The sequence below is a fragment of the Radiomyces spectabilis genome (assembly GCF_025331425.1).
Source record: "Radiomyces spectabilis strain NRRL 2753 chromosome Unknown BYT42scaffold_6, whole genome shotgun sequence".
NCBI lineage: Eukaryota > Fungi > Mucoromycota > Mucoromycetes > Mucorales > Radiomycetaceae > Radiomyces > Radiomyces spectabilis.
The window spans coordinates 1,287,660-1,312,694 of NW_026251931.1; the positions used below are offsets into that span (position 1 = coordinate 1,287,660).

General features: G+C 42.9%; 9 protein-coding genes across 9 annotated transcripts; 7 read left to right on the plus strand and 2 right to left on the minus strand.

Moving 5' to 3' along the window:
• Positions 1-27: 27 nt before the first annotated feature.
• BYT42DRAFT_514905 (thymidylate synthase) lies at positions 28-1,129 on the plus strand. Its single transcript, XM_051565203.1, has 2 exons — positions 28-568; positions 638-1,129. The coding sequence occupies exons 1-2, from the start codon at positions 64-66 to the stop codon at positions 1,042-1,044; spliced, it is 912 nt and encodes a 303-aa protein (XP_051423882.1). The 5' UTR covers positions 28-63; the 3' UTR covers positions 1,045-1,129.
• Positions 1,130-1,472: 343 nt separating this feature from the next.
• BYT42DRAFT_569085 (DHHC palmitoyltransferase-domain-containing protein) lies at positions 1,473-3,516 on the plus strand. Its single transcript, XM_051568254.1, has 9 exons — positions 1,473-1,627; positions 1,690-1,734; positions 1,791-1,882; positions 1,947-2,212; positions 2,291-2,302; positions 2,360-2,486; positions 2,623-2,663; positions 2,734-2,972; positions 3,031-3,516. The coding sequence occupies exons 1-9, from the start codon at positions 1,522-1,524 to the stop codon at positions 3,255-3,257; spliced, it is 1,155 nt and encodes a 384-aa protein (XP_051423883.1). The 5' UTR covers positions 1,473-1,521; the 3' UTR covers positions 3,258-3,516.
• Positions 3,517-6,641: 3,125 nt separating this feature from the next.
• BYT42DRAFT_635924 (uncharacterized protein) lies at positions 6,642-7,687 on the plus strand (the record flags this gene model as incomplete). Its single annotated transcript, XM_051572492.1, has 7 exons — positions 6,642-6,714; positions 6,770-6,841; positions 6,899-7,015; positions 7,075-7,174; positions 7,235-7,413; positions 7,469-7,554; positions 7,613-7,687. The coding sequence occupies 7 exons, from the start codon at positions 6,642-6,644 to the stop codon at positions 7,640-7,642; spliced, it is 657 nt and encodes a 218-aa protein (XP_051423884.1). The 3' UTR covers positions 7,643-7,687.
• A 4,045-nt stretch (positions 7,688-11,732) lies between these two features.
• BYT42DRAFT_613832 (uncharacterized protein) lies at positions 11,733-12,666 on the plus strand (the record flags this gene model as incomplete). Its single annotated transcript, XM_051571782.1, has 5 exons — positions 11,733-11,884; positions 11,944-12,067; positions 12,125-12,283; positions 12,342-12,475; positions 12,534-12,666. The coding sequence occupies 5 exons, from the start codon at positions 11,733-11,735 to the stop codon at positions 12,664-12,666; spliced, it is 702 nt and encodes a 233-aa protein (XP_051423885.1).
• Positions 12,667-13,418: 752 nt separating this feature from the next.
• Positions 13,419-14,985, plus strand: BYT42DRAFT_330365 (uncharacterized protein). The gene has a single exon (XM_051563073.1). The coding sequence runs from the start codon at positions 13,557-13,559 to the stop codon at positions 14,940-14,942; it is 1,386 nt and encodes a 461-aa protein (XP_051423886.1). The 5' UTR covers positions 13,419-13,556; the 3' UTR covers positions 14,943-14,985.
• Positions 14,986-15,981: 996 nt separating this feature from the next.
• Positions 15,982-17,334, minus strand: BYT42DRAFT_569111 (uncharacterized protein). The gene is made up of 2 exons (XM_051568255.1): positions 16,391-17,334; positions 15,982-16,325 (listed from the first exon to the last, which is right to left on the minus strand). The coding sequence occupies exon 1, from the start codon at positions 17,144-17,146 to the stop codon at positions 16,394-16,396; it is 753 nt and encodes a 250-aa protein (XP_051423887.1). The 5' UTR covers positions 17,147-17,334; the 3' UTR covers positions 15,982-16,325; positions 16,391-16,393.
• Positions 17,335-18,899: 1,565 nt separating this feature from the next.
• Positions 18,900-19,786, minus strand: BYT42DRAFT_545874 (uncharacterized protein; the record flags this gene model as incomplete). Its single annotated transcript, XM_051565844.1, is given in 3 exon segments — positions 18,900-19,233; positions 19,345-19,376; positions 19,391-19,786. 3 exon segments carry the CDS (start codon positions 19,784-19,786, stop codon positions 18,900-18,902), a joined length of 762 nt encoding a protein of 253 aa, XP_051423888.1.
• Positions 19,787-22,944: 3,158 nt separating this feature from the next.
• Positions 22,945-24,121, plus strand: BYT42DRAFT_496091 (uncharacterized protein; the record flags this gene model as incomplete). Its single annotated transcript, XM_051564399.1, has 3 exons — positions 22,945-23,820; positions 23,898-23,986; positions 24,058-24,121. The coding sequence occupies 3 exons, from the start codon at positions 22,945-22,947 to the stop codon at positions 24,119-24,121; spliced, it is 1,029 nt and encodes a 342-aa protein (XP_051423889.1).
• Positions 24,122-24,483: 362 nt separating this feature from the next.
• On the plus strand, positions 24,484-24,993 carry BYT42DRAFT_532363 (uncharacterized protein; the record flags this gene model as incomplete). Its single annotated transcript, XM_051565431.1, has 2 exons — positions 24,484-24,915; positions 24,982-24,993. Coding segments are annotated over 2 exons (444 nt in total), but the record flags the coding sequence as incomplete, so codon positions are not given.
• Between the last annotated feature and the right edge of the window lie 42 nt (positions 24,994-25,035).

The window sequence follows — 25,035 nt, forward strand, 5'->3', positions numbered from 1 at the left end:
AATCGCGCTTCATTGACCATTTATTCCCTTTTTCCTTTTTCTTTTTATCGCGACGGAAAAACCATGACCAACGATAAAGCCAAGGTTCACGAAGAATATCAGTATTTACAACTCATCCAACGTATTCTGGACGAAGGCGAGCATCGTGCCGACCGAACAGGAACAGGCACCGTCGCCATCTTTGCCCCACCACAATTACGCTTCTCTCTCAAAGATGATGTCTTCCCACTGCTGACAACGAAACGTGTCTTTTATCGCGCGGTCGTCGAAGAGTTGCTTTGGTTTGTTCGCGGTGACACCAATTCGAAGCATTTAAGCGATCGAGGCGTCAAGATTTGGGACGGCAATGGATCGCGCGAGTATCTCGACAAGATCGGATTGGGTCATCGCAAGGAAGGCGATCTAGGTCCAGTGTATGGGTTCCAGTGGCGTCACTTTGGTGCCGAATACATTGACTGCGATACCGATTATACAGGTCAAGGCGTGGATCAGCTTCAGCATGTCATTCATCAGATCAAGAACAACCCTACCGATCGCCGCATTATCTTGTCGGCCTGGAATCCAGTTGGTATGGATTTTCGGTGTCCAACTGACGTGAGGGAGTCCACGTAACTCACTGTATCATTAAATTGTTTAGATATTCCAAAAATGGCCCTTCCTCCGTGCCACGCTTTCTGTCAATTCTACGTATCGTCCCCTCCAGCGGACGGTGGTCGCGCACGACTCTCATGTGTGTTATATCAACGATCTTGCGATATGGGACTAGGCGTCCCATTCAATATTGCTTCTTACGCGTTGTTAACACGGATGATTGCCCATGTGACAGATTTGGAACCGGGTGAATTTATCCACACCATGGGCGATACGCATGTGTATGTGGATCACACTGACGCTTTGAAGCAACAACTGGAGCGTGAGCCTAGACCCTTCCCAACTTTGCGAATCCCACGTAAAGTGGAATCCATTGATGACTTTAAGTTTGAAGATTTCATATTAGAAAATTACCATCCTCACGGCAAAATCGACATGAAAATGTCTGTATAAAGCTCATTCTTTCATTGTACTCATTTAATTTAAAGCGTTATAAAGTCGTCTTGCGCTCTATTAAAATCCTACACCCTTTTATTGGATTGAGATATCGGACTGCAGCAGCATACTTAATGCTAGGAAAACAGGACAAGTCAACAAGCTGAAAGCTGTTTGCATCGTGGCAATTGCATTTCAACAGTCAATTAATATTTTTTCCGCTAAAATCTTGGCGATCGCCTTTCGGTTCTCAATCAATTTATTCAAGACCGTGCAGAGAAAGAATTTTACGTTGGAGAACAGCAGATAATACAATAATCAACGAGTTTAATAAAGCTGATGCCAGAGATAAAGTTGTGAGCCTTGTGTAACAAGAGGGTGATGGATCTCGATTTCTCATGTGAAAACGGGGAGCTCTCCGCATGAATTTCTGCTCCATATGAGAGTTTTGATTTTGCCTGTTTTGGGTTGATCTTTCATTGCTCACCTCTGCAAATGTGGTCCTCCCGTTTGGGTATGACCATTGTTGGTCTTGCATTACCGGTGATCGTTCTCGCTATTTTGGTATATACCTGGTACGCTTACGTGTTTGAAGTCTGCGGTGAGTAGGTGCATCACCAGCCCATCTCTTGTGCACTGTCAGAAATATTAAATGACCTTAAGTGTCCACCCTCATGTACAACGAACCCCATCGATTACCACAATTAGGTACTCTAAAAGCTGAGCTCCCATGCTTCTTCATTACGCGACTTACGAAACGATAGTTGTGTTCCTGGTCTTTGGATGTTTCTTTTGGTTGCTGAGTATTTTATCGTACTTTCGCGTTCTGTTTTCTTGCCCAGGAAGTCCAGTCAAGGTAAAATCCAAATTCAACAATACTAAATCACCAGGTTAATCTGATAAATTTTGCCAACGAATAGGAATTACCTCCCTGCCCCATATCAAATCAACATACTGCCACATCCGACCCTTCCCAATTGCCGAGGTATTGTTTCTCCCCCAGTTTGTTTGATCTATCCCGAATGCGAGCCGTTCCGCTAGTGTCCAAGACGTCGATTATGTCACCAGCTGTTTCGACGAGTCAGCCCAATGGTCGTCCTCGTTACTGCAATATATGCGACTGTCTGAAGCCCGATCGGTCTCACCATTGCAAAGACTGCAACAAATGCATATTGAAAATGGATCAGTAAGTTGGCTGAGATTTTCGTGCGATCTTGGTACGCGATTGTCTAATAACAAGTTTCTTTCCATTGAAATGATATAGTCATTGTCCATGGTATGTGACGTGAAAGTGAAAAAAAGGACAAACAATGGTTCACCAATGGAATGATAGGATCAACGGTTGTGTAGGCCACGGAAATTATAAATTCTTTTTATTATTTGTCCTTTACACGGCAATCTATGCATTATGGGTGCTAGCGACTACCATACCAGTGGCAGTACGAGCCATGACAGTCGAGGTAGGCTACCAATCAACTGCAAAGCGCCTGTTCAACCGATCCTGATGACACTGTTGCCGGATCATGAAACGATGGGTCGAGCAATAATCACATCGGAAAAGCCTTCCTAACAACATGCGCTTTTTTCCCCTCACAGAATGTAGAACTCAATGTCCATTGGATTGTTCTGGTCGTTCTGTAAGTGCCGAATCTTTTCTTTTTTTTTTGGTCTCATTGTTGATCCAATGGAGCTGATGTTACCGAATAGTGCGGCTGTTTTTGGATTGATGTTAACGGGATTTGCGGTCATGCATGGTTACTATGTTTACTACAACAGAACGACCATTGAGAGTTTAGCTACGCGGCCGCAGATTGTGCGTATTGACTTTGACGCCAGTGGCAGCAATTTTGAAGTAATCTCGCTTGTCCCTGAAGAACGCATTTATGATCTTGGTCCTCGTGCTAATTGGCAGGCTGTGATGGGGAAACAGGTCTATGGATGGTTCAGTAAGTAGCCATTGGTCCATTTTTTGCTGGGATATCACATTACTTACTCTTTCTTCAGTACCCTTGTATGGCGGTATCGGTGACGGATGTATATACCCTTATAGCCCTCGTTCTTACAAAACTATTGTGGACTCGGCTATCTATCAGCGAGCTTCAAGAGCAGCCAATCCGAATCGATCCAATCCGAGTCAATCCAATCCACCTGTTCATACGATACCACACACCTCAACCACGAAAAGAGACAACCCAGATATCACAATTACACATGAACCGGACCATTTGTAGCGCTTGGTTGCCCAGTTAATTGTTCTGCGGACATTATGTGACGACTGAGACTGTCTTGGCTGTAGATCATGAAAAAAAAAGCAATATTTCCGTAATTTCAGGTCATGAAGTCCACTGGGATTGTGATCCATCCATAGGGCGTAGTGTATACATGATAGACGCCCTGCCGATTTATTCATTAGTGAATATTACTCAAGCTGGTCCTGCTATTTTTTTTAATTTCTTTTCTTTGTGGGGATCATGCAGATTCATCAGCAACACAAGAAATTTCTATAGAAAAATCTCTTAACCATGTCGATGATGCTTGATGTTTTTGGCGATAACGCGTTGAGTAAATTATCCTCAGAGACTACTGTGGCTAGAAATCATATTACGACAGTAGTGTGTGAACCATAGGCTATCTTTTAGCTTTTTTGGTAGGGCTTGAGCGGACTGTGGAAAAGCACAATCGAAGCACGCCCCCCGAAAACACCGCATCAAGCTTGAAAAACTTATTTGAGCCGTGCACGTCATCAATATCTGCACGTCACAGTTTTGCGTTCCAGCTTAAATTTAGGCATCACAAATCGTAATAAACAAGTACGCATTCTCTATATCGCCCTTTCTCTTTCTGCTATCCGTTTCTACGTAACATAAATCATGTCCATCCCTCAAGCCATCAATGATTGCTGCTGTTGTTCAGCACGTCGGTCCCTTTGCCGTTGAGTGCCCTGTTGTTATGACCCATCCGCAAGATGATGTTGCTCGTTTCATCAAGGAGGAAGAAGAGCGGTAAGTTAGTTCCCTTCATGAGCAATGTCTAGGTAACTGATACGTCTTGTAGCTATTGTTGTATGTTTGTAAAAAAGACTTACTCTGCCTGGCGCTCTCTTTGTTCGCGAGCGATATACTTGTCATCGCGCTGGTAGCTACTACTCCACTGCGAAAAAGCGGCGCGTGCAGCCTTCCATTCGTTGTGGATGTGAAGCCAGAACGTGGTCTCCTCTTTGGAGGCTGAGAGGGGGCTTATCAAGATAACCTATTATTGGAGACACGTTGGCCACACTCCGGGCAGCCTGGAGGACTTGAGAACGGGCCCCCATCTCTGAGCGTCTCTCCAACTGGATTGAGGAACAAAGCCAACGCAATTCACTTGGGCCAGGATCAATGAGATGACTTCGTTTGAACAGTGACACCTTTGACTAAGGTATATTATGGATATCATTACGAGATAATAATCATACTCATCATATTTCTTACTAAGGTGTGGAATGGTGAGGCCCTCATCCAGTCTCCATCCGGGTACATGCATGTGTACCACGCGATTCAGAGGTTTCTGAAGAAGAACTCGCGTCTCCATGATGATGTGAATGAGAGCTTGCGTTTGTGGCAAGTGAGTATCGAAGAAGCTGGTCATTTCTGCAAGTACGATGCCGGTGATGGTAAGTGCTTCATGTAGGCCTTTATGAGAACATGGCAGATCGAGGTAAGTGGAAGAGCATCATGTTTTTATCATAGTTTAAGATCAGTCTATTCTTTTCAAACCAATAAAATAAACTCGGTATAGCTTTTGACGAATAACTGTGCTATTGTGTGTATGGACGCCACGCATAACACGGTTAGGAATGTGAATGACAAAAGATTCTGTCTGAAGACAATCGTGGCCAAGTTTTCGTGATTGGCAAAGGTGTCACATTAGCGTGGATGGTTACAGGTGCTTTGTCGATGTTTCCTGTGCGGAGTGACTCCGTTGGCTGAAGGTCGACCACCGCATTTACCCACAGGCTATCATGATGGACAATGATGATAACGGAGTAAATGCCATCGGTGCTGTCTTTGGATCCTCGTGCTCGGTGTGGCTATGCCATTGGCACGTTATGCGCGCCTAGCGTAGGCATGTTCGTTCGGAACGAACCTCTATCTATAGTCGAAACAAGGAAGAAGGCCGCTTTGGGTCACATAGTAGCGTTAAATGCAAGCAGAGGATGCAAACTCCTTCGACCTCCATATTCAGGTGCACCTTTAGACATGTCTTCTCGATCGACTGATAAATAAGGAAAGGTCATTGGACACTTACTGTCTTGGAATGAAAACGTGTCCTTGAGGAACTAAGTATTGGATATCGCATGTATAGATCCTGGACAATGAAGCTCTTTTCCTTTCATAGCTTTTCGATTGGCTATACATGTTATTGTTCAGAGACTTTTGAAGAAGAAGAATATGGTTTATGACAATGTCATCGAGGATATTCGCTTGAGACAAGGCAACGTTTCTGTAATACACCCATCTCATGCGTTTTGAATGTGGTAATCACGAACAATCGCTGGTAGCATTTGTGAGCCTACAGCAGCTGGAGGAAAGTTTGTCACATTAACAGTTCAAGCATTCAATACAATCTTCATGTATGCTCTTTTTCGAAATAAAAAGAACTGATTTCCTGCAGTTCTCTAGAGAGACAACCCATTTCTCCAATGTTGCGGCATCATCTTTATCAGTCTTATGATCCAGTTCTTTCACTGCCATGTCAGGCCTGTAATTCTTTCCACCAAGCCTGAGATGGATTGCTTGGGCTTATATGAGTTCGATCTCAAGTGCATGCATGAAATCATGAGGACGCATAAATAAAAAATAAAGTTAAAGCGACGATTAAAATTAATATTCCAGTCAGCGAGGGCGCCGCAAGGCAAAGGGACGTTTTCTTTTGGGCGTTTTTGATTGGGATCAGGATTGACTCACTTTACAATATTTCCAAAAGATCGATTGGTCGCATAGTGAATTATGGCAGAAAATGGTCAATTGTATGTGCGTGGCTGACCTGTCAGCAAACATAATACGACGTCCGAAAATTTTTTTTATCTCATCTTTTCTTCCCTTTATATCTCTGTTCTCTTCTTATCTTTATATATCTTATTTCTTTTTCCATCTATATCTCAACTATATTCTGACCGGAGCTTTACCACACGATGAGCACCGCCGAAGGCTCCTCCTCAGGACGGCAGTTCACGGCGCTATCAATCAGAGATTTTAAATCTACAAACGAAAAATCAAATTGACCACAATTTTAAAGCCAGAATACGCATCTTACAGGGTGAGACGTCCCTATAATCCACCGTAAGAATTTTTTTATTGATGACTCCTAAAAAATAGCAACTTTTACGAAGACTGGCCGAAAACTATACCATATTGAAGCGGGATGCTAATAATCTGACCCTACTGCATATCTTGCGTTGGACGGAATCCAACAATTCGTTCTCTTTTCCGCCCATAAACACAGAGCTATTTTGGAAGAAGTGTTTTAGGTTTATTGCGTCTTCATGCAGAGAGGCGAAAGAACCGGTAACTTATTCTCAACAAACGGAGTAGTTTCAATTTTGCTTACTGTATCCATATCAATTCTCTGTATAGATGCTCCCCAGAGCCGCGTGGGAACGTGACCTGCGGTACACATTTAACACCATTTTCAAACCATCCACTAGAGGTATGACGCTGGAAAGAAGGCGAAATACATTTAGAAACACTAAAATATATTACAGGATATAACTATCCCCAATGGTCATCTGTGTTCCTCTCCCTTGCCGATCCATACGCTTCCAGCGCCCATAAAAGTAACTGTACGTCTTATCTAACCTGATATAGCTAGAATTTACTTACCATTTGTGTAGATGCAATGGAACATTTAAAGAATCATCCACGCTTCTTGTTGCGGATTTGGGAGGGCTTTTTTAGAAATTACAGCAAGCGAAATGACGTTACACTTTCAGCAAGTGCAAAAACGCTCGGTAAGTTAAGCTGAGTGTCTGATTAATTATCCAGACTCTTAAAAAAGCAAGCAATCTAGGCAAAAAGACTGTTCACAAGTTGGTTTCGCTCGAGCCTTTCGTTGTCAATGATTGGAGTGATGTCCCTGGCGACGTCCAAGAAATTCGACGCTTTTACCAGTACGGTTCAAATTTCCATATTTGATACATGCTGACCATTCACCATGAATAATATGATAGGGAAAACCTGCATAAGCGCAATCAAGAATTTGCTGGCTTGAACGCCGATGCGATCGACGAGAAAATTGGAACCACATTGACGGCAAATCTAGTCCGTTATTCCGCTTGGCTTCTTCAAAAAGCACACGATTTTGAAGCAAAACAATGGACTCTTCTTCCAATTGCATTACATCAAGTTGGTAAGATATTTGGCTCATAGAACACCTTGCTGTAGTGTTAAGCATACATTTGCAGCGTATGTTCGAATCGTGGGCCAGGGTTTTTTCCATTTCTTGAATGAAGCCTGGATGGCAGGCCACGACGTACCTCCCATGTTAAAGGTAGGAAACGATACATTGAAACCTTCTGTGAGTTAGCTAAGCAAGTTTTTGAACATAGCAATTTGAAACGTGGACGCTTCGACATTGAACCAAAGGAGTATTTCATCGCCAGGACCATTCTCGAAAAATCGTAGCAAAGTCAGCTATATAAAGAAGAGCTATGGGAAAAATTTTCGACTTGGGCAGAGTGTGTCCTAAGCGGCTGCGCTGCTCTCAGTTGGAAACCGGTAACTACAACGACTGGTCGTACCTTGAAAACTTACTAACTAGCTACATTTCTGCGATAAAAAACAGGAGGCTCCATAAAACACACTCAATTTGCTAACGCCATTGAAACCGACGGCGTGATGAGGAGCGTCAAATTTTGCAAACGATGGGACCGCTGTAAGCCTCTTATGATTAAATCTGTATTTCCCAGTATTCAACTGATTCTTACTCATTTTATTAGAGCCGTACCCATCGTCGAAAAAGGAATCGATTTCCTTCCTCGAAAGCCCAACATGTCCAACTGGACGCGCGGCTTGTATCATCTGCGAAAGGAGCCCACTGGATTGAACTCCGAAGCGCGCATAATCGGTATCGACCCGGGTAAGTCTATTGGCAATTATTGTCAATCTGAATACAACTAATTACTTAACAAGCCGTACACCCGCTGTGCAATGGATGCCATCTGCTACTGGACGTCGCCCCCTTACATTGAGCGACATTCGTCAGACAAAAGCCTAACGCAATACGGCATAACCTGGGCGAGAACTCTTGATGGAACTTTGGTATATTAATGTCAATACTCTGGCATACCGTACAGTCGTGATTTCCAAACATGTGTGCAGCAGCACTTATTGACCCCCTCAGTCCCGTCCCGCCCAAGGTTATGATAGATCTAGAATGATGTGTGGGAATGTTGGGTATTTAAAAAAATGAGTTAGTAAGCTCTTTGATTGATTCAAATTTTCGTCAAGATATTTTACCTTTGTTTTTGAGTTTGCAATAGCCATTGATCGCTTGACATGGCTTGGATTATATGACATTGAAAAAATTTGAATTAGTATACGTTCATTACATCATAGCAAAGGAAAAGAAATTGGACTTGCCTTTGAACCAAATGGTGTACCGGAAAAAAAAAAGATGATACGGACCGCCAGGTAAGCTTCTTCTTCGATGCGGAAAATAAAATTGCTTCCAGGGACAGTTAAGCGATGGATCGGTGGTGTCAGCTTGAGCAGGCAAAAAATATTGACGTGGCCAGAAGTGACGGTAACTTCGAGCTGGATTCCAGATATCGAGAGTCCCCCGAATAAAAAGAAAGAAACAAATAAAGTACATGATGATAAAAAAAACACTGGTCGCGTCAGTAAAAACCTCATAATAAACCCTGTGGGAAAAAAAGAGGAAAAGACTGCGAAAAGAATATGTACATGAAATATAAAATACAAAATACAAACTATGAACTACAAAATACAATAATCGGGAAGACATCTCGAAGAGAAGCAATCCAAAGGAGAGGAACATGAAGAGGACACGTAAGCGTTTTTCTGATTAAAAAGAGAGCCACACCACCAACGATGGCCTTTGACGTCATCCGGTTTCGCCAGATGGATGGATGGATGGTGAGAAAAAGTCAACTTGTAGTATCCAGAACTTGTCAAGCGAAAAGAAAACAGAAACCGGAAGCTGGAAGAAGGATGGAAGTAAAGGAGAGGTAAGTCTGTTTTGCCGGAGCAAAATCGATGGTAGACCACTCGACGCTTACCTTTTTGAGGATGGTGGTCGATTTAACCAAATTAGATACACGGGATAAGAATGGTCTGGATGATGGATGCGGATGGGATCAGGATACAATGATAGTGAGGGTTTATCAAGCAAACAGAAAGAGAGAGAGAAAATCAAAAGAAGAAAGATAAAATTGAAGACAAAAATATATGGTTTTCCATGGATGAAACAATAGTCACCCCACTGATGCATGAATTCATAGATCGAAGCACGTCTGCTTATGTATTATTCGAGTCATTGAAAATTGAAAGAGAATGAAAGGACATATACAGTATAACCGACAAAAAAAAACCAAATTGAATGATGCTACAGAAGAACGCCAGTCGTATCATCAACCACTTTTCTTCAAAAAGAGCTCTACTCACATTTTTATTCGAAAGACGACGATACTCTGTTTAACCACAACTGGCGCAAACGGCATCTTGCTGCTAATTGTTTCGCCTATTATCGTGAAAGTGGGCAGCGAGGCATGGTTGAAAGATAAAAAAAAACGTTTAACAGGTCCTGATAACTTAGTGTAGATCATGTGATTTACCAAATCGCTAATTTCCCAAAGATTTTAATTATACTAGGTGGAGCCCGTGATCTTCAAGATCAGAATTGGGAATATTTATTGGTAGACTTCAGGATATACTATATTTTTGGTGAAATGTTCATTTGAACTGCTGTGGATCAGGTATCTCCGCCGATACGATAGAATCGTAGTGCTCTGGCGTCACAGGTTTATCAGCTTCTTTTAAAATGAGTAGAATATGCGCATGAGGCAATCCTCTTCTCTGGAACTCGACGGTATAAACGTAGCCAATTATTTTTCCAAGGTTTTTTGTTAGATCCTTCAAAAGAGCTCTGAGCTTGAGGTTGAAAACTCGTGCTGTCAAATCTGGCCGATCAGATACTGTCTGTGAAGCAAGAAGCTCAATCCGAATTTCTGGCCATTTTGGATCACACGTGAATGTAATGAAGAGGTCAGGCTTTCCGAAACATCTGACGATACTCATTGCATCTTGGTACAGCTGTTGCATGTTTCGAGGGCTGTCAATGAATGACAACGGAAGGATGACAGGCTGGCCGATGGAATTCATATTCATATTGTTGTCGTCAAGTTGGAGAGCATCTTGTACGCCTGAATACACATCAGCACGCAGTCGGGACTGGTTGAGGCGAAGGTAATTGAGGCGGTTTTGTTCCATCTTGGCATACATATCTACGATATACTGCTGAAAGAGTCGGCCAAAGAGGTGCAAGTGGTGTCCATCATTTCGATACATCAATCTGAAACTGTAGTAGTTCATCACGGTGACTTCGTCGTTTCTGGTCGATCGAGTTTCAATGTTCCACCCAGGGTCGCCTTCAGGAAACATCAGCACGTAATGGAGTGGGTTATACAGGCGATACATCTCACTGATTGATGTCAGTTGGTCACTACGCGTACAGATCACAATATCCCTTCCAGAGGCCTCCGCGTTTTCACCGATAATGACACCAATTTCAGAAGCATTTGGTGCATTATAGCGTCGTGGATCTGGGGCATCGTCAGCTCGAATAATCATTCTGATGTTGGAAGCACATTATCCTCTATGTATTGGGCCTTTGTCGTGAAAAGATGGACGAAAGGATTGGTTTCATGCATTAATTGCTGAAGTACTTCCAAGGTGTCTCGCGCGAGATGGCTTGCAATTGCATGTCGATTTGATATTTCGTTGTCAGTATCATGGACGTATATTGGTGCAAATGCAGGTCGTTGGCCATTAGCAGGAAGTAGCGATCCCATCAAGTGGTAAACACTTCCATGAATACGGAAGCAGTAAGCGCCCCGTCTGCCATTCATTACACTTTTGTCTAAATTTACACCAAGAGAAGTAAAACTGAGAGCACTACAATAAGCTCTGATCTTGAGCCGGAAATCTTTTGCTTGCGCCCCAGTCCCTGTCAAAAGCGTGGCAATCAAAGGAGGGGTGGGTTTGAGAGGAGAAAGTACAAATTGACCATTTCCACAACAGAGCTGGGACTTAGGATCATTCATAGTACTTCCAGCAATTTTTTCTCCACTCCACATTCGGGCTTGACAGTGGCTGCAGATGACATTCATGGCTCCTACATCATGAAGATTTGGCATCGAGACATTGGGATCGCGAGCCACATTGGGCCTAAAATTGAAATTTTCTGTATTTCCGTCTTGATTATGAAGGGGACAATTGCGGTTTGAGCGACGATTTAATGATATGACAGGGATTCGGTCGGTAATCACCAGTTGTGATACGGATGTAGACCTCCACTTGGACGAGCAGCGAAAAAGCCCTGTTTTCAGCATCACAAATGCTGCCTATCAGTTAGTACAACGGTTGGATATTTATCAGAACGACTCCAAATGTGTAATCCATTATTTGATATATTGTAGGGACCGGAGTATGTTCCGTTGGTCAAGCCAGATGGAGCTTAAAAACAGAAAGCAGGCTGGTATTCAACAGCTATATGACGAACTCAAAGGGACGCCGCCCAGTGTGCCCTCCATGGAGGCTTTCAAGACTTATATTGAGTCCCTTAGTCGCATCCACAACAGGTAAGTAAGAAGAGAGTGTAAAAAGGTATGATGCCAACTTAGTTTGGTCTCATCTATAGTTTACATGTTTTCAATTGTGGCTATCGTCATCGGGAAAAACGTGCGTTACTGTATTCCCAAAGACAAATGGTTCAGGACAAGATGGCGGACACTCTCCTCGGCGACCCTGCCGAATCAAAAATTGTGAGTCTGCAGGGTTTCATGATCAATTTCCCAATGGAGTAATGCACATTTCGATAGGCCCCACAGTGGGTGTACAAACACTCTCGAAAAAGCCGCCGCCGCCGCCGCCGAAGAAAAGCCCGCAAGAATGAGCACAGGCCCGAGGGTCAAGCGATAGTGGCATTTGGGGACGCGGATTTGAAACCGATGAAACGACATGCGCCCGTCCCGATCAAGGTACAGCATGATGGTCAAGATATATCCTAGAGTACGTTGTTCATCAAAGAGTCACTAGGGGTTCCGGAAAGTCCTTGCTCGAAAAGCACTGGTAATGTGCGTTGACGAATATCGAACCAGCAAGGTGTGCAATCGGTGCGATTCGGAGACTATGGAAGTACGGGATGACCAGATCCTCGTATGCAGCCACAAGTGAGTTTTAAAGGACCATGGGCTCTATTGCCAAAAACTAACATCACCGTGATAATAGGAAAAAGACTTTCAAACGTAAAAATGTCGACAAAAGGCCTCGAAGCCGATGTCTAGATGACGAGGGAACGTTATTTCCTATTCATCAGTTTGTAATCAAAGAAGAACTGCAGGCAAGTCATTTTGCTTATTGAACAACACAACGGGGCTAACATAGTAAGCAGGTCGATCTTGGCAGAGTATTATTTACCCGATTCGACTGTGCCCTCAATGCAAGTCGGCAATGATAACTCTAAAGGATTGGTGAGGCAAAACAAAAACTCTATGATGTTTTGAATATTGACTGTATTCATTTAGATGTGGAACCGCAATATAAACACTGCTGTTAATATGAGACAAATTCTCATGGCGTACATAACCTCTCGTTGCCAAATCAACTCTCGCCCTGCTGGTCTTTGTCGTCCAAGCAGCACACAAAGTGTGCTCGGCGGTCAAAGTGCCGCCAACTTGCTCCTTCGTTGAGTCTCTCTCTTGCATGCCCATTTGGTAAGCTGTGATTGAAAATGAAAACAGTAACAAATTTTTACTAATTTAATGACGTGCGCTGGAAAAGAGCGTGCCATCAAGCTTCTCGCCAATGATATATGTCGTGACTGTTGTTCGTAAAATACGTTGAAATCAAGTAAATAGTATATGAAAAGGAGTGTTGGGTTGAGTAAAAGAATACACTAAGTCGTTCAAACTTCAATACTGGATCGTCAGAGAAAAAACTGCTTTTTATGTTTATTTGCTTACTCGCTAGCTTTTATACCCAAACTGAACTATCGCTGGTTTGGAAAGGTTCGGACAATCAATAATAACGAAAAAAATCAATGACGTCGCAAGTCAAAATATATCACCAATGAGTGGTTCCGAATTTTATTTCTTTTTTTTTATCAGTTGTAAAAAGAGTTATTTATCGAGCCCTAAGCAGCGTATTTCTCTCAGTGTGGAGAAAAAAGCCAGCAGTTTATCTCTCTTCCTTTTTTATTCGCCTTATTTTTTTTTTCTTTCTATTATTATTTAGTGTGCGTCTGTCCAACTAATGTCTCACGGGCCCCCGCGTGCCTTTCAAGCTTTGGGCTATTCTTCGATGCGTCCCACTAATCTTGCCCCACAATCGCATCACCATCCGATTCCGACTTCGCAACAGGCATTTCAAGCCTTGGCAGCTACGACAGCTATGCCGCATACAACCCTGCCGTTGCATAATAATCACGCACAAGGATTAGCTGCGTCAAGTGCCGTTGCCGTCGGTGCAGCAGGAGGTCAAGGAGCGCCTCACAGTGGACCGAAACCGCCTGGCACCAGTCACGAATCGTTGTATTGCAACAGCTGTCAGTCATTTCGCCATGTCTCTTACTTTTACGGTGAACGAGACCTGAAATACAACGTTTGTGATCTTTGTCGATCGCGCGATTTTCAAAAACGCAAGCATCAAATGGAGCGGTATGAGATGTACGAGGAGCAGCAACGGAAATACAAGCAACAAGCACGATTTTCCCACCAGTATCAAGCTCAAGCGCAAGCCACGTCACAACAACAACAGCAACAACAACCACATCCTCGATCGCAGCAGCCACCGCAGCACCCGTCGCAGGCTTCGCACGGTCAACATCCTCATCCTTCTCAACAACAGCCACCCCAGCAGTACCCATCTCCGCAACAGCAACGACCGATGCATCAACTTTCTCCGCAATTCCTTCAAACACAGCTGCAAACGCCCTCGTCACTGGCCTTGCCCCGCCAATCATCACAGGCCGTTCCACCTTCCCCTCAGATCAAAAATTCCCCTTTCTCCAACTCCCCAATCTCGGCCTCCTCCATGATACCTACGTTGCAGCAATCCGCCCAGCCTTTGCACACCAGTTCAAAGCCGCAATTCTACACAGTTACGCCGATGCGACCTCAGTCACAAATTCAATCCATGCATAAACAGATCGTGCAGCCGTCCATGTCGTTACCATTACCTATACCACAACAGCTGGAACCGAACCAACGACCTCCGAAGCAACCGCAACCAACGCAACAGCCTTCCCCGCTTCCTTCGCATCCCCAGCTGTCGCATGAGCTCAAGAGAATGTCGCCTATTCAGCCGCAACAGCATCAGCTTGCACAATCTCCATCCATCACTGAGAAAGCCGCGCCGGTCATGTTACCTAACGCTTCCAGTGTGTCTACGGTGATGAATGCTAGTATGATCCGATCCACCTCGTCTCCATCGACGAGCCACGATCGTGGATCACAGGAAATCATTTCGCTTGAACGATTCGTGACGGCGTTGCAGCAAGAGACCGAATTTGACAGGAAACAGTATACAGTGGATATCAATCCATTGCTTATTTCCATGGGGGACAAGGCTGGATTCACGAAATTGGGACGAGCAATCTGCGAACGAATATTGATGGGAACAACGTTCAATTTCAGGTAAGATGGATAAAAGTCTAGGATGGGCGTGTCAAAAACAAAAAGCGTAGCACGAATGACTGATTGTCTTTTACAGCATGAAAGATCGTCGACGGTCTACCAAAGCGCCTGACACTCTTTCAACTTTACGTTACTATTGCTCTCAGCGAGCGGACACAGCGAAACCAAGGAAGGCCGAAACCCCGAAAATGGCAAATCGCTACGAGTGCGCAGGCGCATTAACGATCATTATCGATTTGAATAAGAAAACGGCCCATGTGACATTGATTCATAAACATCCTCATCCACCTTTCGTGCATCATCATCATCACCACCACCATCATCAACAGCAACAGCAACAGCAACAGCAACAACAACAACAGCAGCAACAACAACAGCAGCAACAACAACAGCAGCAATTGATGAACAGAATTGAGACGACTCAACGTCCATCCACTGCACAACAAAACTCACAACAGCAACCGCAACAATCACAGCAACAACCATCACAATCGCAACCGCAATTACAACAACATTCACAGCAACAGCAGCAACATTCACAGCAACAACAACAACAACAGCAGCAACAGCAGCAACAATCACAACAACTACGGTTCCTAAAGCAGCGACAAGCGAAACAAGTTGAACAAAAGTTTGATCTTCTTCGTCAAAAAGTGGCCGAGTTTGGGCGCCTATTGGAAAGTCAACAGCCTTTAAGGAATATCGAATTCTTGCAAACTGCTGCGGAAGCGTTTGCCAATGCTGACGAAATGGTGGTTGCATGTCGATGGTTCGATCAAACGGGGCAAACGGACCAGCCACCCAATTCCTCATTGAACAAATATACCCTGCATTATAACAAAAAGGGTGATTGTATTGATTAATCGGGCTTTTGCAGAGGGTCTTTTTTGTTATATACATTAGGTTTTTTTTTTGTTTCTGTCATATTTGAGTAAAAAGTTACATAATACAATTTGTGAGCCGTAATATAAGGGAATTTAAATATTCGCTTGAGCTTTTTTTTTTTTTTTTTTTTTTTTTTTTTTGGTTTATCCATTCTTTGTCTTGAATGGAGGCTCAGTCCGTATGAAGTTCCGCGATTTGGAAAAGCCGACCAATAATTTGTAGCCGTTCAAAATGAGCGCGATTCCGTTGTTCGGCAAATGCTATGCAAGTCGATAAGTTCGTCTGCTTAGTGATGGTAGACCATTTGCTACGGTGGCGATTAGAAAGCATCTCTTTTTTGTTCCCCTGATCCGCCATTGCTTCATTATGCATCCGCGAAAAGAATCTGAAATCAAGTGAAACTTGGGTACAGGACAGACGAGGGCAACACAATCGACGTTCTATGTGGTGTGCTAGATGTGGTTATTCTTTTGAAAAAGAAAGCAAACAAAGCGGGAAAGCGCTAAAAAATGCATAGCTATTAATCAGAGAATGTGCATATCGAAGGGAAAAAATATGGCTATTTACATTTTAGAATAGTTTTTTGCGTAACGTGGCGATGGATGGAGCTTTGTTGAGTGATCGAAAGGGTGGTATACACATGCGTCTTAACGTGCGTTGGGCGAGAGTACTTTGTGATGATGGATCGGACGATTTCATGACGATAGCCTGTTTCTCGCTATCGTCACTATCGTACGCAGAAGACACGGTAGGAGACTCGGGAGGTGAGGGCGGTAAAATAGCATCGGAAGGTAACGATAGCCGGTGCTTGAATTTCTCATTGAATGCATCATTTAAAATAGGACGAAGGTCCAAAGGAGGGTGAGGCTGGCACCATGAGTGATGCCTTCGAACGTACAAATGATTGCGTTGGCTCGTCAGTGGTTTGTCCCAAACCCAGAAATCACCTTCGGGATCGTCGTCATGGTGATCCGTATCCATGTCTTGCTTATTTTCCTCGATCCGGTGCAACGATGGCGACCGTTCAGGAGCGGTCTGGCGACCAGGCCAGCACTCCATCAGGAGACGATCTAATCGGGCAAAAGGGTGACCATCATTTTCGGGTTCGTATTCATGCACAGTGGGCGGATCAGTCGAAAAACTGACTCTCCTTGCATGGCATTTTCTCGTCGGTTTGAAGACGGGTTTGGTCTGCGTCGCTAAAAGGATGTCGTGGTATAATTTGGCCAAATCAATACGTCGCGTGAGCCCATAATAGCTGCTGGGCCATGCCGAAGAATCGTTTTCCGATCGTTCAATCGATGTCGCGTACACGTTCTCCATTTGCCGTGGGCTGGGATTTAATCAAGGAAGAAATATCAATAAAAACGGGCTTGTCTTTTTTTCTCTGCGCAGGGTCTAGAGAAAGAAAAAGCAAGCACTGAATGGAAGAAACAAATCCGCAAGCCTATTTATTCAAATAAGGAGATCCGATGCCATGTATCAAGGGAGGAAGGAGAAGGAGAAGAGAGAATCCAATCAGTCAAAGTCATGAATAAAATTATGAATTTGATTTGTTAAATAGCCACATGGTGATTTTCGCTGGTTTTCATTCATTACCCTAAAATACACAAAGATTTCATTGCTCGACCACCCAAAACCATCAGATCCATCCACACATCCAACGCACATGATGCTTGTCTTGTGCATCCGCTCTTTTGATTTGCATTTCAACCGCTGTACAATACAATGGTTTTCTTTTGCCCAAAAATGACAAAGAATGCACTATGGATAAATTAATTTCCCATCAAAAAAGGCACCGTTTTGTTCTATAACGATTCTTTTCACTTTCGAGAGAAAACGGATACTTGTGGTTGGGCGACACATATTTATTTCGCCAAAAAAAGAAAAAAAAAAAACTAATCCATGACAAATTTACAGAATCAAGTTTGATGGTCAAGATTAAAAATATTGAATTTTATCAGCCGTCGTGTGATACCCGTTGGTAATTATCCTTAAACTTTATAGGATACTCCACAGTAACGTAAAGTAACATTTTGCCGTACTTTATCCCTTTCACAGTGCGGTAATGATTCGAAACTAAACATTGCATGTATGTGAAGCCAAAAAATTCAACAGAGCTATTCGCTAAAAAAGAGGCCAATTTGTTATATGCAAGTTAATCCAGGCATTAGCACATCGAAAAAAAGTGTTAGTCAAAATACGGATAATAAAGGATCATTACTGGGTTATATCGTGAAAACTGCTTGTACGCATGGCTCAAAATCGTATCTGAAACTTGGTGAATTCGATTCGATTCAATTAAACGGATCCGGTTCATAGTTAAATGTACAGAGTCGGGCGCAGCAAATTCTGGAGAGGGATTTTGGTGCTTACTGTGTAATTGCCATGTGATAGTTTATATAAATATAACCCCAAGGTTCATTTCATCCACTCTGACATTGGCTAGGTCCAAAGCCTCTTAACGAATAAGAGATCAATAAAGCCATCAAAAACTGATTCACCCCCATACCAATTGCCCATTTTGCTCTGAATTGACTATTTTTAGAAGTCATTTGGATAAGAATTCTTTGGCGCTCTGAGTTAATAAGCAATGCCTGTATTGAGAAATAAAAAGCAGAAGAATGGGGTGAATGCTATACTTTCAAGCCATATATGTAATAAAAGAAGGAGGTCGATGTGGTTATTTACGCTAGTGCCAGGATGATGGTCTAGTATTGATGTCGTAGAATTTGCAAGTTATTGATGCGAGGTTGAGTTTTGTGGACGCGGTGTAAGAGACACTTGGCCGTCTTGGACGATATTATACGGTGGACCAAAACAAAGAGCTGACACGCGCCAACGTAGTCAGGTGCCTTTGGGTTATCAACGTATCTAGTGTATCCAGGGAACTGGGGATATGAATGGTCGCAACTTCAGCCATGATGTACAAGTCAATTTGCCAATGCAGCACGAAAAACGATATTTGTAGCCCTAAATGAATGATGATTAGTTTCTAGATTTATTACCATTGCTGCGAAGGCGTACCATTGTTCTGGAATAAAAGAAACGTTTCGGCGCCGTTAAGGTCCAAAGATTATTTGGCCAGATTGGCGAGTCGAATGGTGTCCCTGTGCCGTGAGAACGGATCTGCGGCTCCTCCGGTTAGCATCCCATAGCCTACAGCGAGTTTAGATCTCGATTGTTCAATGGTAGACATAATAGCACCAGGGTAGTTCTCAAACTTCTTTTCATTGTCGACATATTCCTGTTCGACATTATCATAAAGCTCGTGAGTCCAGTGCAAGATAATATTCTTTTGGGGGTCGGACAAGAGAGAGGCCAAGATGGGGTCGAGGTAAGTTGACTGCAGTTCTGTGGCGTTAAGGCGCTCCATATTAACAAGCTTTCTGGCAGGCAGTTTAGGCACACTAGGTGAAAGAGATGAGAGACGGAGAAGTGATCAAGTATGGTTCTTCGTGTGTGCTTGCTTCTTGCTTTTTGTCGTATTTATTCCTTGCATTTCTTACATGGGTACTTACAGATCTGCAATGCCGCACACCGCAGCGGCTTTCTTAGGATCCATACTTTTAGCTGCGCGCAGAAATCCATTTTAGCGTCAATGATCGATCTCTTGCCGGTTTGAACGTTGTAGACAATGGTGGCCACATCCGATACTTCTTCCGCCGAGAATTCCACCTCAAAATTGCCCAGGAATCGATCGATGGTGGCTTGGCGTAAGGAGTCAATCAGCTGGCAACCAAAGACACGCACTTTTCTTTGGCTGTGTTGATAAGGGACCATAAAGAGAACGTTCGACTGGGCGAGTACTTCTTGAAAATTAGATGAGAGTTTTTTACCGTTAAATTGTTGCCGATACTTTCTGAACAGCTCCACCACATCTTTCCCCTTGAATAGCCATTCATCTCCGTCCTGTTCGTCATCGCAGGGGACCTGCTTGTACTTGTCTTCTTTGGTCGTCATATTTTGTAACGGAAAAACAATATTGAAAGTAAGAAGACCCACGCGAGGCGGTCGTTTTTTATTATTAAATATCTGATACAGATATACGCCAGATGAGCATTGGTGGCTTACAGCTGATGCAGCGCGAGACCACAATTGTTTGGGTGTTTCGGCTTAAAACTTCAACCACTCCAATGACAAACACAAAAAATGGCCTTTTCGGGATGAAACTAGTTCTAGAGAGAAAAGATAATCTACAGGTGTATGGTCGCATACAATCCAAAGTCAGAGTTTCTGAGCTTATTTATCTTTCATGGAACATGTATAAACAATGTCTGCTTTCCAGTTGGCTGGTCACTATCATTTGCTTTCCCTACAATCCAGAGAAGCGATCCAGAACCCAGTTACAATAAAATCAATATTGTAAAATAATACTATACGTTACAGAAAGTATGCTACCACGCGTTGTGACAAGCAGTCAAGTAAGGGAACCTCCACCCTACTGCGGAAAAATGCGTGATTTTCAGACATTAGATGGGAGTTCCGACTTTTTTTCTTGTGTATGTCCCTGATTATTAGTGCGGTGACCATGATCTTGCTATTCATTCGTATATGCTGCATCTAGATATTTTTAGTTACAGGCTACGATTAGCTAGCAGATTTTCCTCCGTTGAAAACGAAAAGTCGACGGCACTAATGTTAAAAATTAGCTGCATCGAGGAAGACGAAGACGACGAGTAAGACGGAGGATGTAAACAGGGAGTGTATGTGTGTGGATCGTCCGTGAGAGACAGATATATCGATTGAGGCCCGTTTCTTCCCAAAATAAGACAATTGATGTCATTTATTTATTGGTGCATATTTTTTTTTCCTGCCTTGTTGCTTAGAACGGAAATAAAAAGATGTAGTGAAGTTGACCGAGCCAATCGTGATCATAGCTACAATGACCAGTAACGGTTATTGATATATATTTCAAGTGATCATTTCTCAACAGCTTGTTTGCGATGTCTCCATGCGTCAGTAGACGACGATAGAGGGATTCATGTGCTCTGTCCGTGTTGGTGCGTGCCAACTCCTTGTGTGGGACGGTCGTGTAGTCTCCTCCAAATCGCCGATGCCCCCTTTCGACTCGGGTACCAACGGATCGGGCACATTTTTTCACGGCAACAAGGATGACACATCATCCAGGCTCCAACAGGCTTCTATCCCTGCCCCTCTTATGATATTTTTGAATTTGACAAAAATAACATCATTCATGTACCTGATGGTTTCTTATTTTAGTACAGAAACCAGTTTTAGGGTTTACCACAGATGCCCACGCTTGTCAAAATATTTTCATGCACATCGTGAAATAAAAATAGTGTGAAGAGGTGAATTGCAGAAAAAATTGAGTTTCAATGTTATTGATCTTTTTTTCAAACCTACAAGAAAAAGTGACACGATTCTGAACACAGCGGCGTGGTGGTCCGTCAAAGCACGACATGTATTTTCGCATTTGATTTGATTGCCATGACATCATTTTCAATTGACCAGCCACATTCATTTTATTGGCTCAGATATTGGTGACAGGGAAAGGACAGGGAAAAAAAAGAGCCAAGTCGCACCACTGTCAAAGAAGATGATCATTCCTTAAAAAGGTTAGTGCGAAATTCTAATTTACCATGAAAAAAGTGCAGACACCCCCGAATAGTCAGAGAATCTTTTTTTTTAACATCATTATACGACAGTTAGTTTGAGAGGGGATGGACCAGTTTTTCGGGGGCCGGTCGCGCCACCCCTATTGCAAATCCTCGACCCATACCTTATCTTTTCATGCATGGAAGTCTTTAGTTCATATTACGTATCTACAAACCATGTGAAAATGGCCTAAACATGCTTTCAAACTCAAAAAAAGGACACATGTCGTGAACCATGCGCTCATGCTATTACTTCATACAATTCATGCTATAGGGTGCCATGCCATCAAGTACGTATCGAGATTTGGTATTGAAAAATGAAATGAGCTAGTTTTGCATCAAATTTATTGTAAGTCTCGTAGGCGCGCACGGGATGCCAAGCTTATTACTGCGATGTAGTTGATGGGGAGAAAAAAAACACACGTATATGCGCTAAACTTTAGACTTTCTGGTAAACAAACGTTATTGCCTCATTTAAACTTTTTTTTACCATCAATTATATGATGATGATAACACTAACAAAGATGATGCTATGTAAGATCATTGGCAATCATCAACAAGAAGAGGTTTCAACTTTATCGTATGATCATGTCAAATTGACTTTACTGCTTAGGGAAAATCTCAAGTAGCAATGACGAGAAAGCTATCGACAACATTATGTACACAATAGGTAAATGTTGATTACGACATTTGTCGAAAAAACTGAGGGTAAAAAAAAAAGGATTTTCGTTTACCTCTATTTCTCCCCCACATCGCTCCCCCCAATAATCCTGCCCCTCATTCTCCGGACGCAATAACCTAAAATCTTGATGCACGCTACGTCATATTGCAAGGCGACTCTTTCTTAATATGGAAAGTATGTTATCATAAGTGCTCCGCTGTCCACCAGCATTTCGGAAGCGTATACCATTTATGGAAATGGACCATGCATTTCGCACCCTTTGTGAATTCTAACCGCAACAAGATGTCCTTCTTTTTGCTTCCACGACCTTTTTGTTTTAAACATTTAAAAAGATAGGATTTTAATTTATACTGCATTGTATGTCCGCCTTGCCTCATATGGTTTAACGCTTCTTTTATTTCCCTCTTGTTGAATCTATTTTGACAGCTTTAAGCTATCATTTTTCTTTTGTATTCTTTTCCTCATTTTTATCTGCTCTTAGATCTAAACTCTCAGGCACATCATCTTACATAGAGTTTACGTAAACTTAGCATTACGGTGTGTCCGTGCTATCATTTATATTTGGATAGAACTACGCTTGTGCATCGCCATTCCATTGCATTTCACTCATTCTCGTTTTCAACTTTGTTACTATTTTTCAAGAAAAAATAGTCCCCCATTGATTAAAAATTATGCAGCCCTCTGACCAGTTCAATAACTTCCTTTTGGAAGAAAATATGACTATCGCCGAACCTTTACGCGAAATTCTATGTCCCGATCCTACCTTACCATCCGACCGACCTCCCCCGCCGCCGCCGCCGCCACCGCCCTCGTCCTCGTCCATGGTCATCGACGATCGTTCGCCGCCATCGAATCCTCATTCCCACCATTCCCATTCCAATGACCCTCATGCGCCATTAACGACCAGTCGCGTTTCGCCGGAAATGTCGACCCGACGCACCGGTATGGATTTTACTCGACGACGAAATTGGTCGGAAAGAGTGACGGGCGATGTCACGGGTCTTTTGCATGTGCTATCACCAACAGCCAAGGTTTTGTACTGCTCAGACTCGGTTTACCATCTGACGGGATATCGGCCGGACGAAGTTACTGGTCGAATTTTCACGGATTTCTTACACGTAGATGACATTGATGTATTTATTCGAAGTTTCAATATGGCATTACAACAATGCAGACAAATGAAAACATATTTCCGATTTCGAAAAAAAGATAATACCTTTGTTATATTTGAATCTATCGGACACTCGGAAGCGTATACGGAACAAGACGCCTCGCCTTGCTTTTTCGCTATTGCCCAGCCATATTCTACCAAAGCTAGTACGCTGTTGGATTCATTTATAGAGTTGAAAATGGAAAATGAATGGCTCCGAAAACGTTTGCACGACCTCTCTTCTGCGTATCTCGAATCCGATCAATTACCTAGTCAACAATCCATGTCGCTCTCCTTGGATACCTCAATGTTTGCTGATTATTCCAAAACGCCGGACGAATCCCGACGATCCTCCGGAAGTATGATTTTTATGGAAGACGATCGCATCAACCCTCCTTCTTCAGCTGCCACGTTATCGTCGGCCGACTTGGACCATTTAGCCATCCATTCATCCGACTCTATCAATCCTCATCCTTCACTCCTTTCATCGTCCTTTACTTTACAAACAAGTCCTGACGCTTTACGAAAAGAGAAATGGAAACGAAAGGTAAGTTGGGGGAAATATCTCATTCGTTAATGTACGCAACCTTCTGAAACTTTTGTGAATTGCATGAATTTATTTAGAAAGTCCGACAAGAACATGATCATGTATGCACCGATTGCGGTACTACGTCTTCACCCGAATGGCGCAAAGGTCCTCACGGTCCCAAAACGTAAGTCAAACGAAAAGCTTCTCGCTCCACTCCATGCAATAGATTTTTTAACTTGTGGTGATTTGATGTAGTTTATGTAATGCATGCGGTCTTCGCTGGGCAAAACGAAATAAGAGAACCTCAACTGGACTATAGAAATTCCATAAGCCTAAAAAACCCTCCTCATCCCCCCCCCAAAAATTCGACATGACAAGCAAGAAGCATAAGAAAAAAAAGAAAAAAAGTATTATTTTTTCCGCGAGTACACCTATGATATTTTAAGGTACAAAAAACACAGCAACGATTGTTATTCCATACCACTTTAGCTAAAAAACCAACCGCGGATATTAGATTCAACCTTATCGCCCATTTTAATCCGTCCAATTTCTGTGAACGCCAATAAAACACTCCTTTACTTATCGGCCAATCCACTTTTTTGGTTTGACTTCCTCTACTTTTTTCTGATCTTGATCCTTATACGTTTTTCCATCTTGGCGTCTCACCATCCATGTTAAAGAATGCGAACCATTGGCGTGAATGAAAAGCTCGTGGATCTTATTCAACAACCCATCAATCCCGAATTTTTGGCATACGTTTCTCATCAAGCTTCACTGGTTATTCCATGTCATGAAACGGCCACTGACAACAAACGACGAAAAGATCCTTTACCACCACTGGCAACATTTATAGCCGTGCTCGTGAAACGGTCCAATATTCGTACGGGTACACTGCTTGGAAGTCTGGTGTTTCTGAATCGACTGCAACAAAGGCTAGCCAATATCGCCAAAGGCATGTCATGCACATGTCATCGTATCTTTCTGGCCACACTTATCGTCACGTCCAAAGCGATCCACGATACGTCACCAAAGAATAAACATTGGACACGCTATGCCATCTTTTTCTCACTGGGGGAAGTAAACCTTATGGAAAAGCAACTTTTATCCTTAATTGTAAGATTCATGCAAATAAGAGTGACTGGGAAGGATCAACGTTTTCTTACGTATTTTCTACCTTAGGATTATCAAACCGTTATCAAAATGGATGAACTTAATTTCGTGTTTAATCAGTTT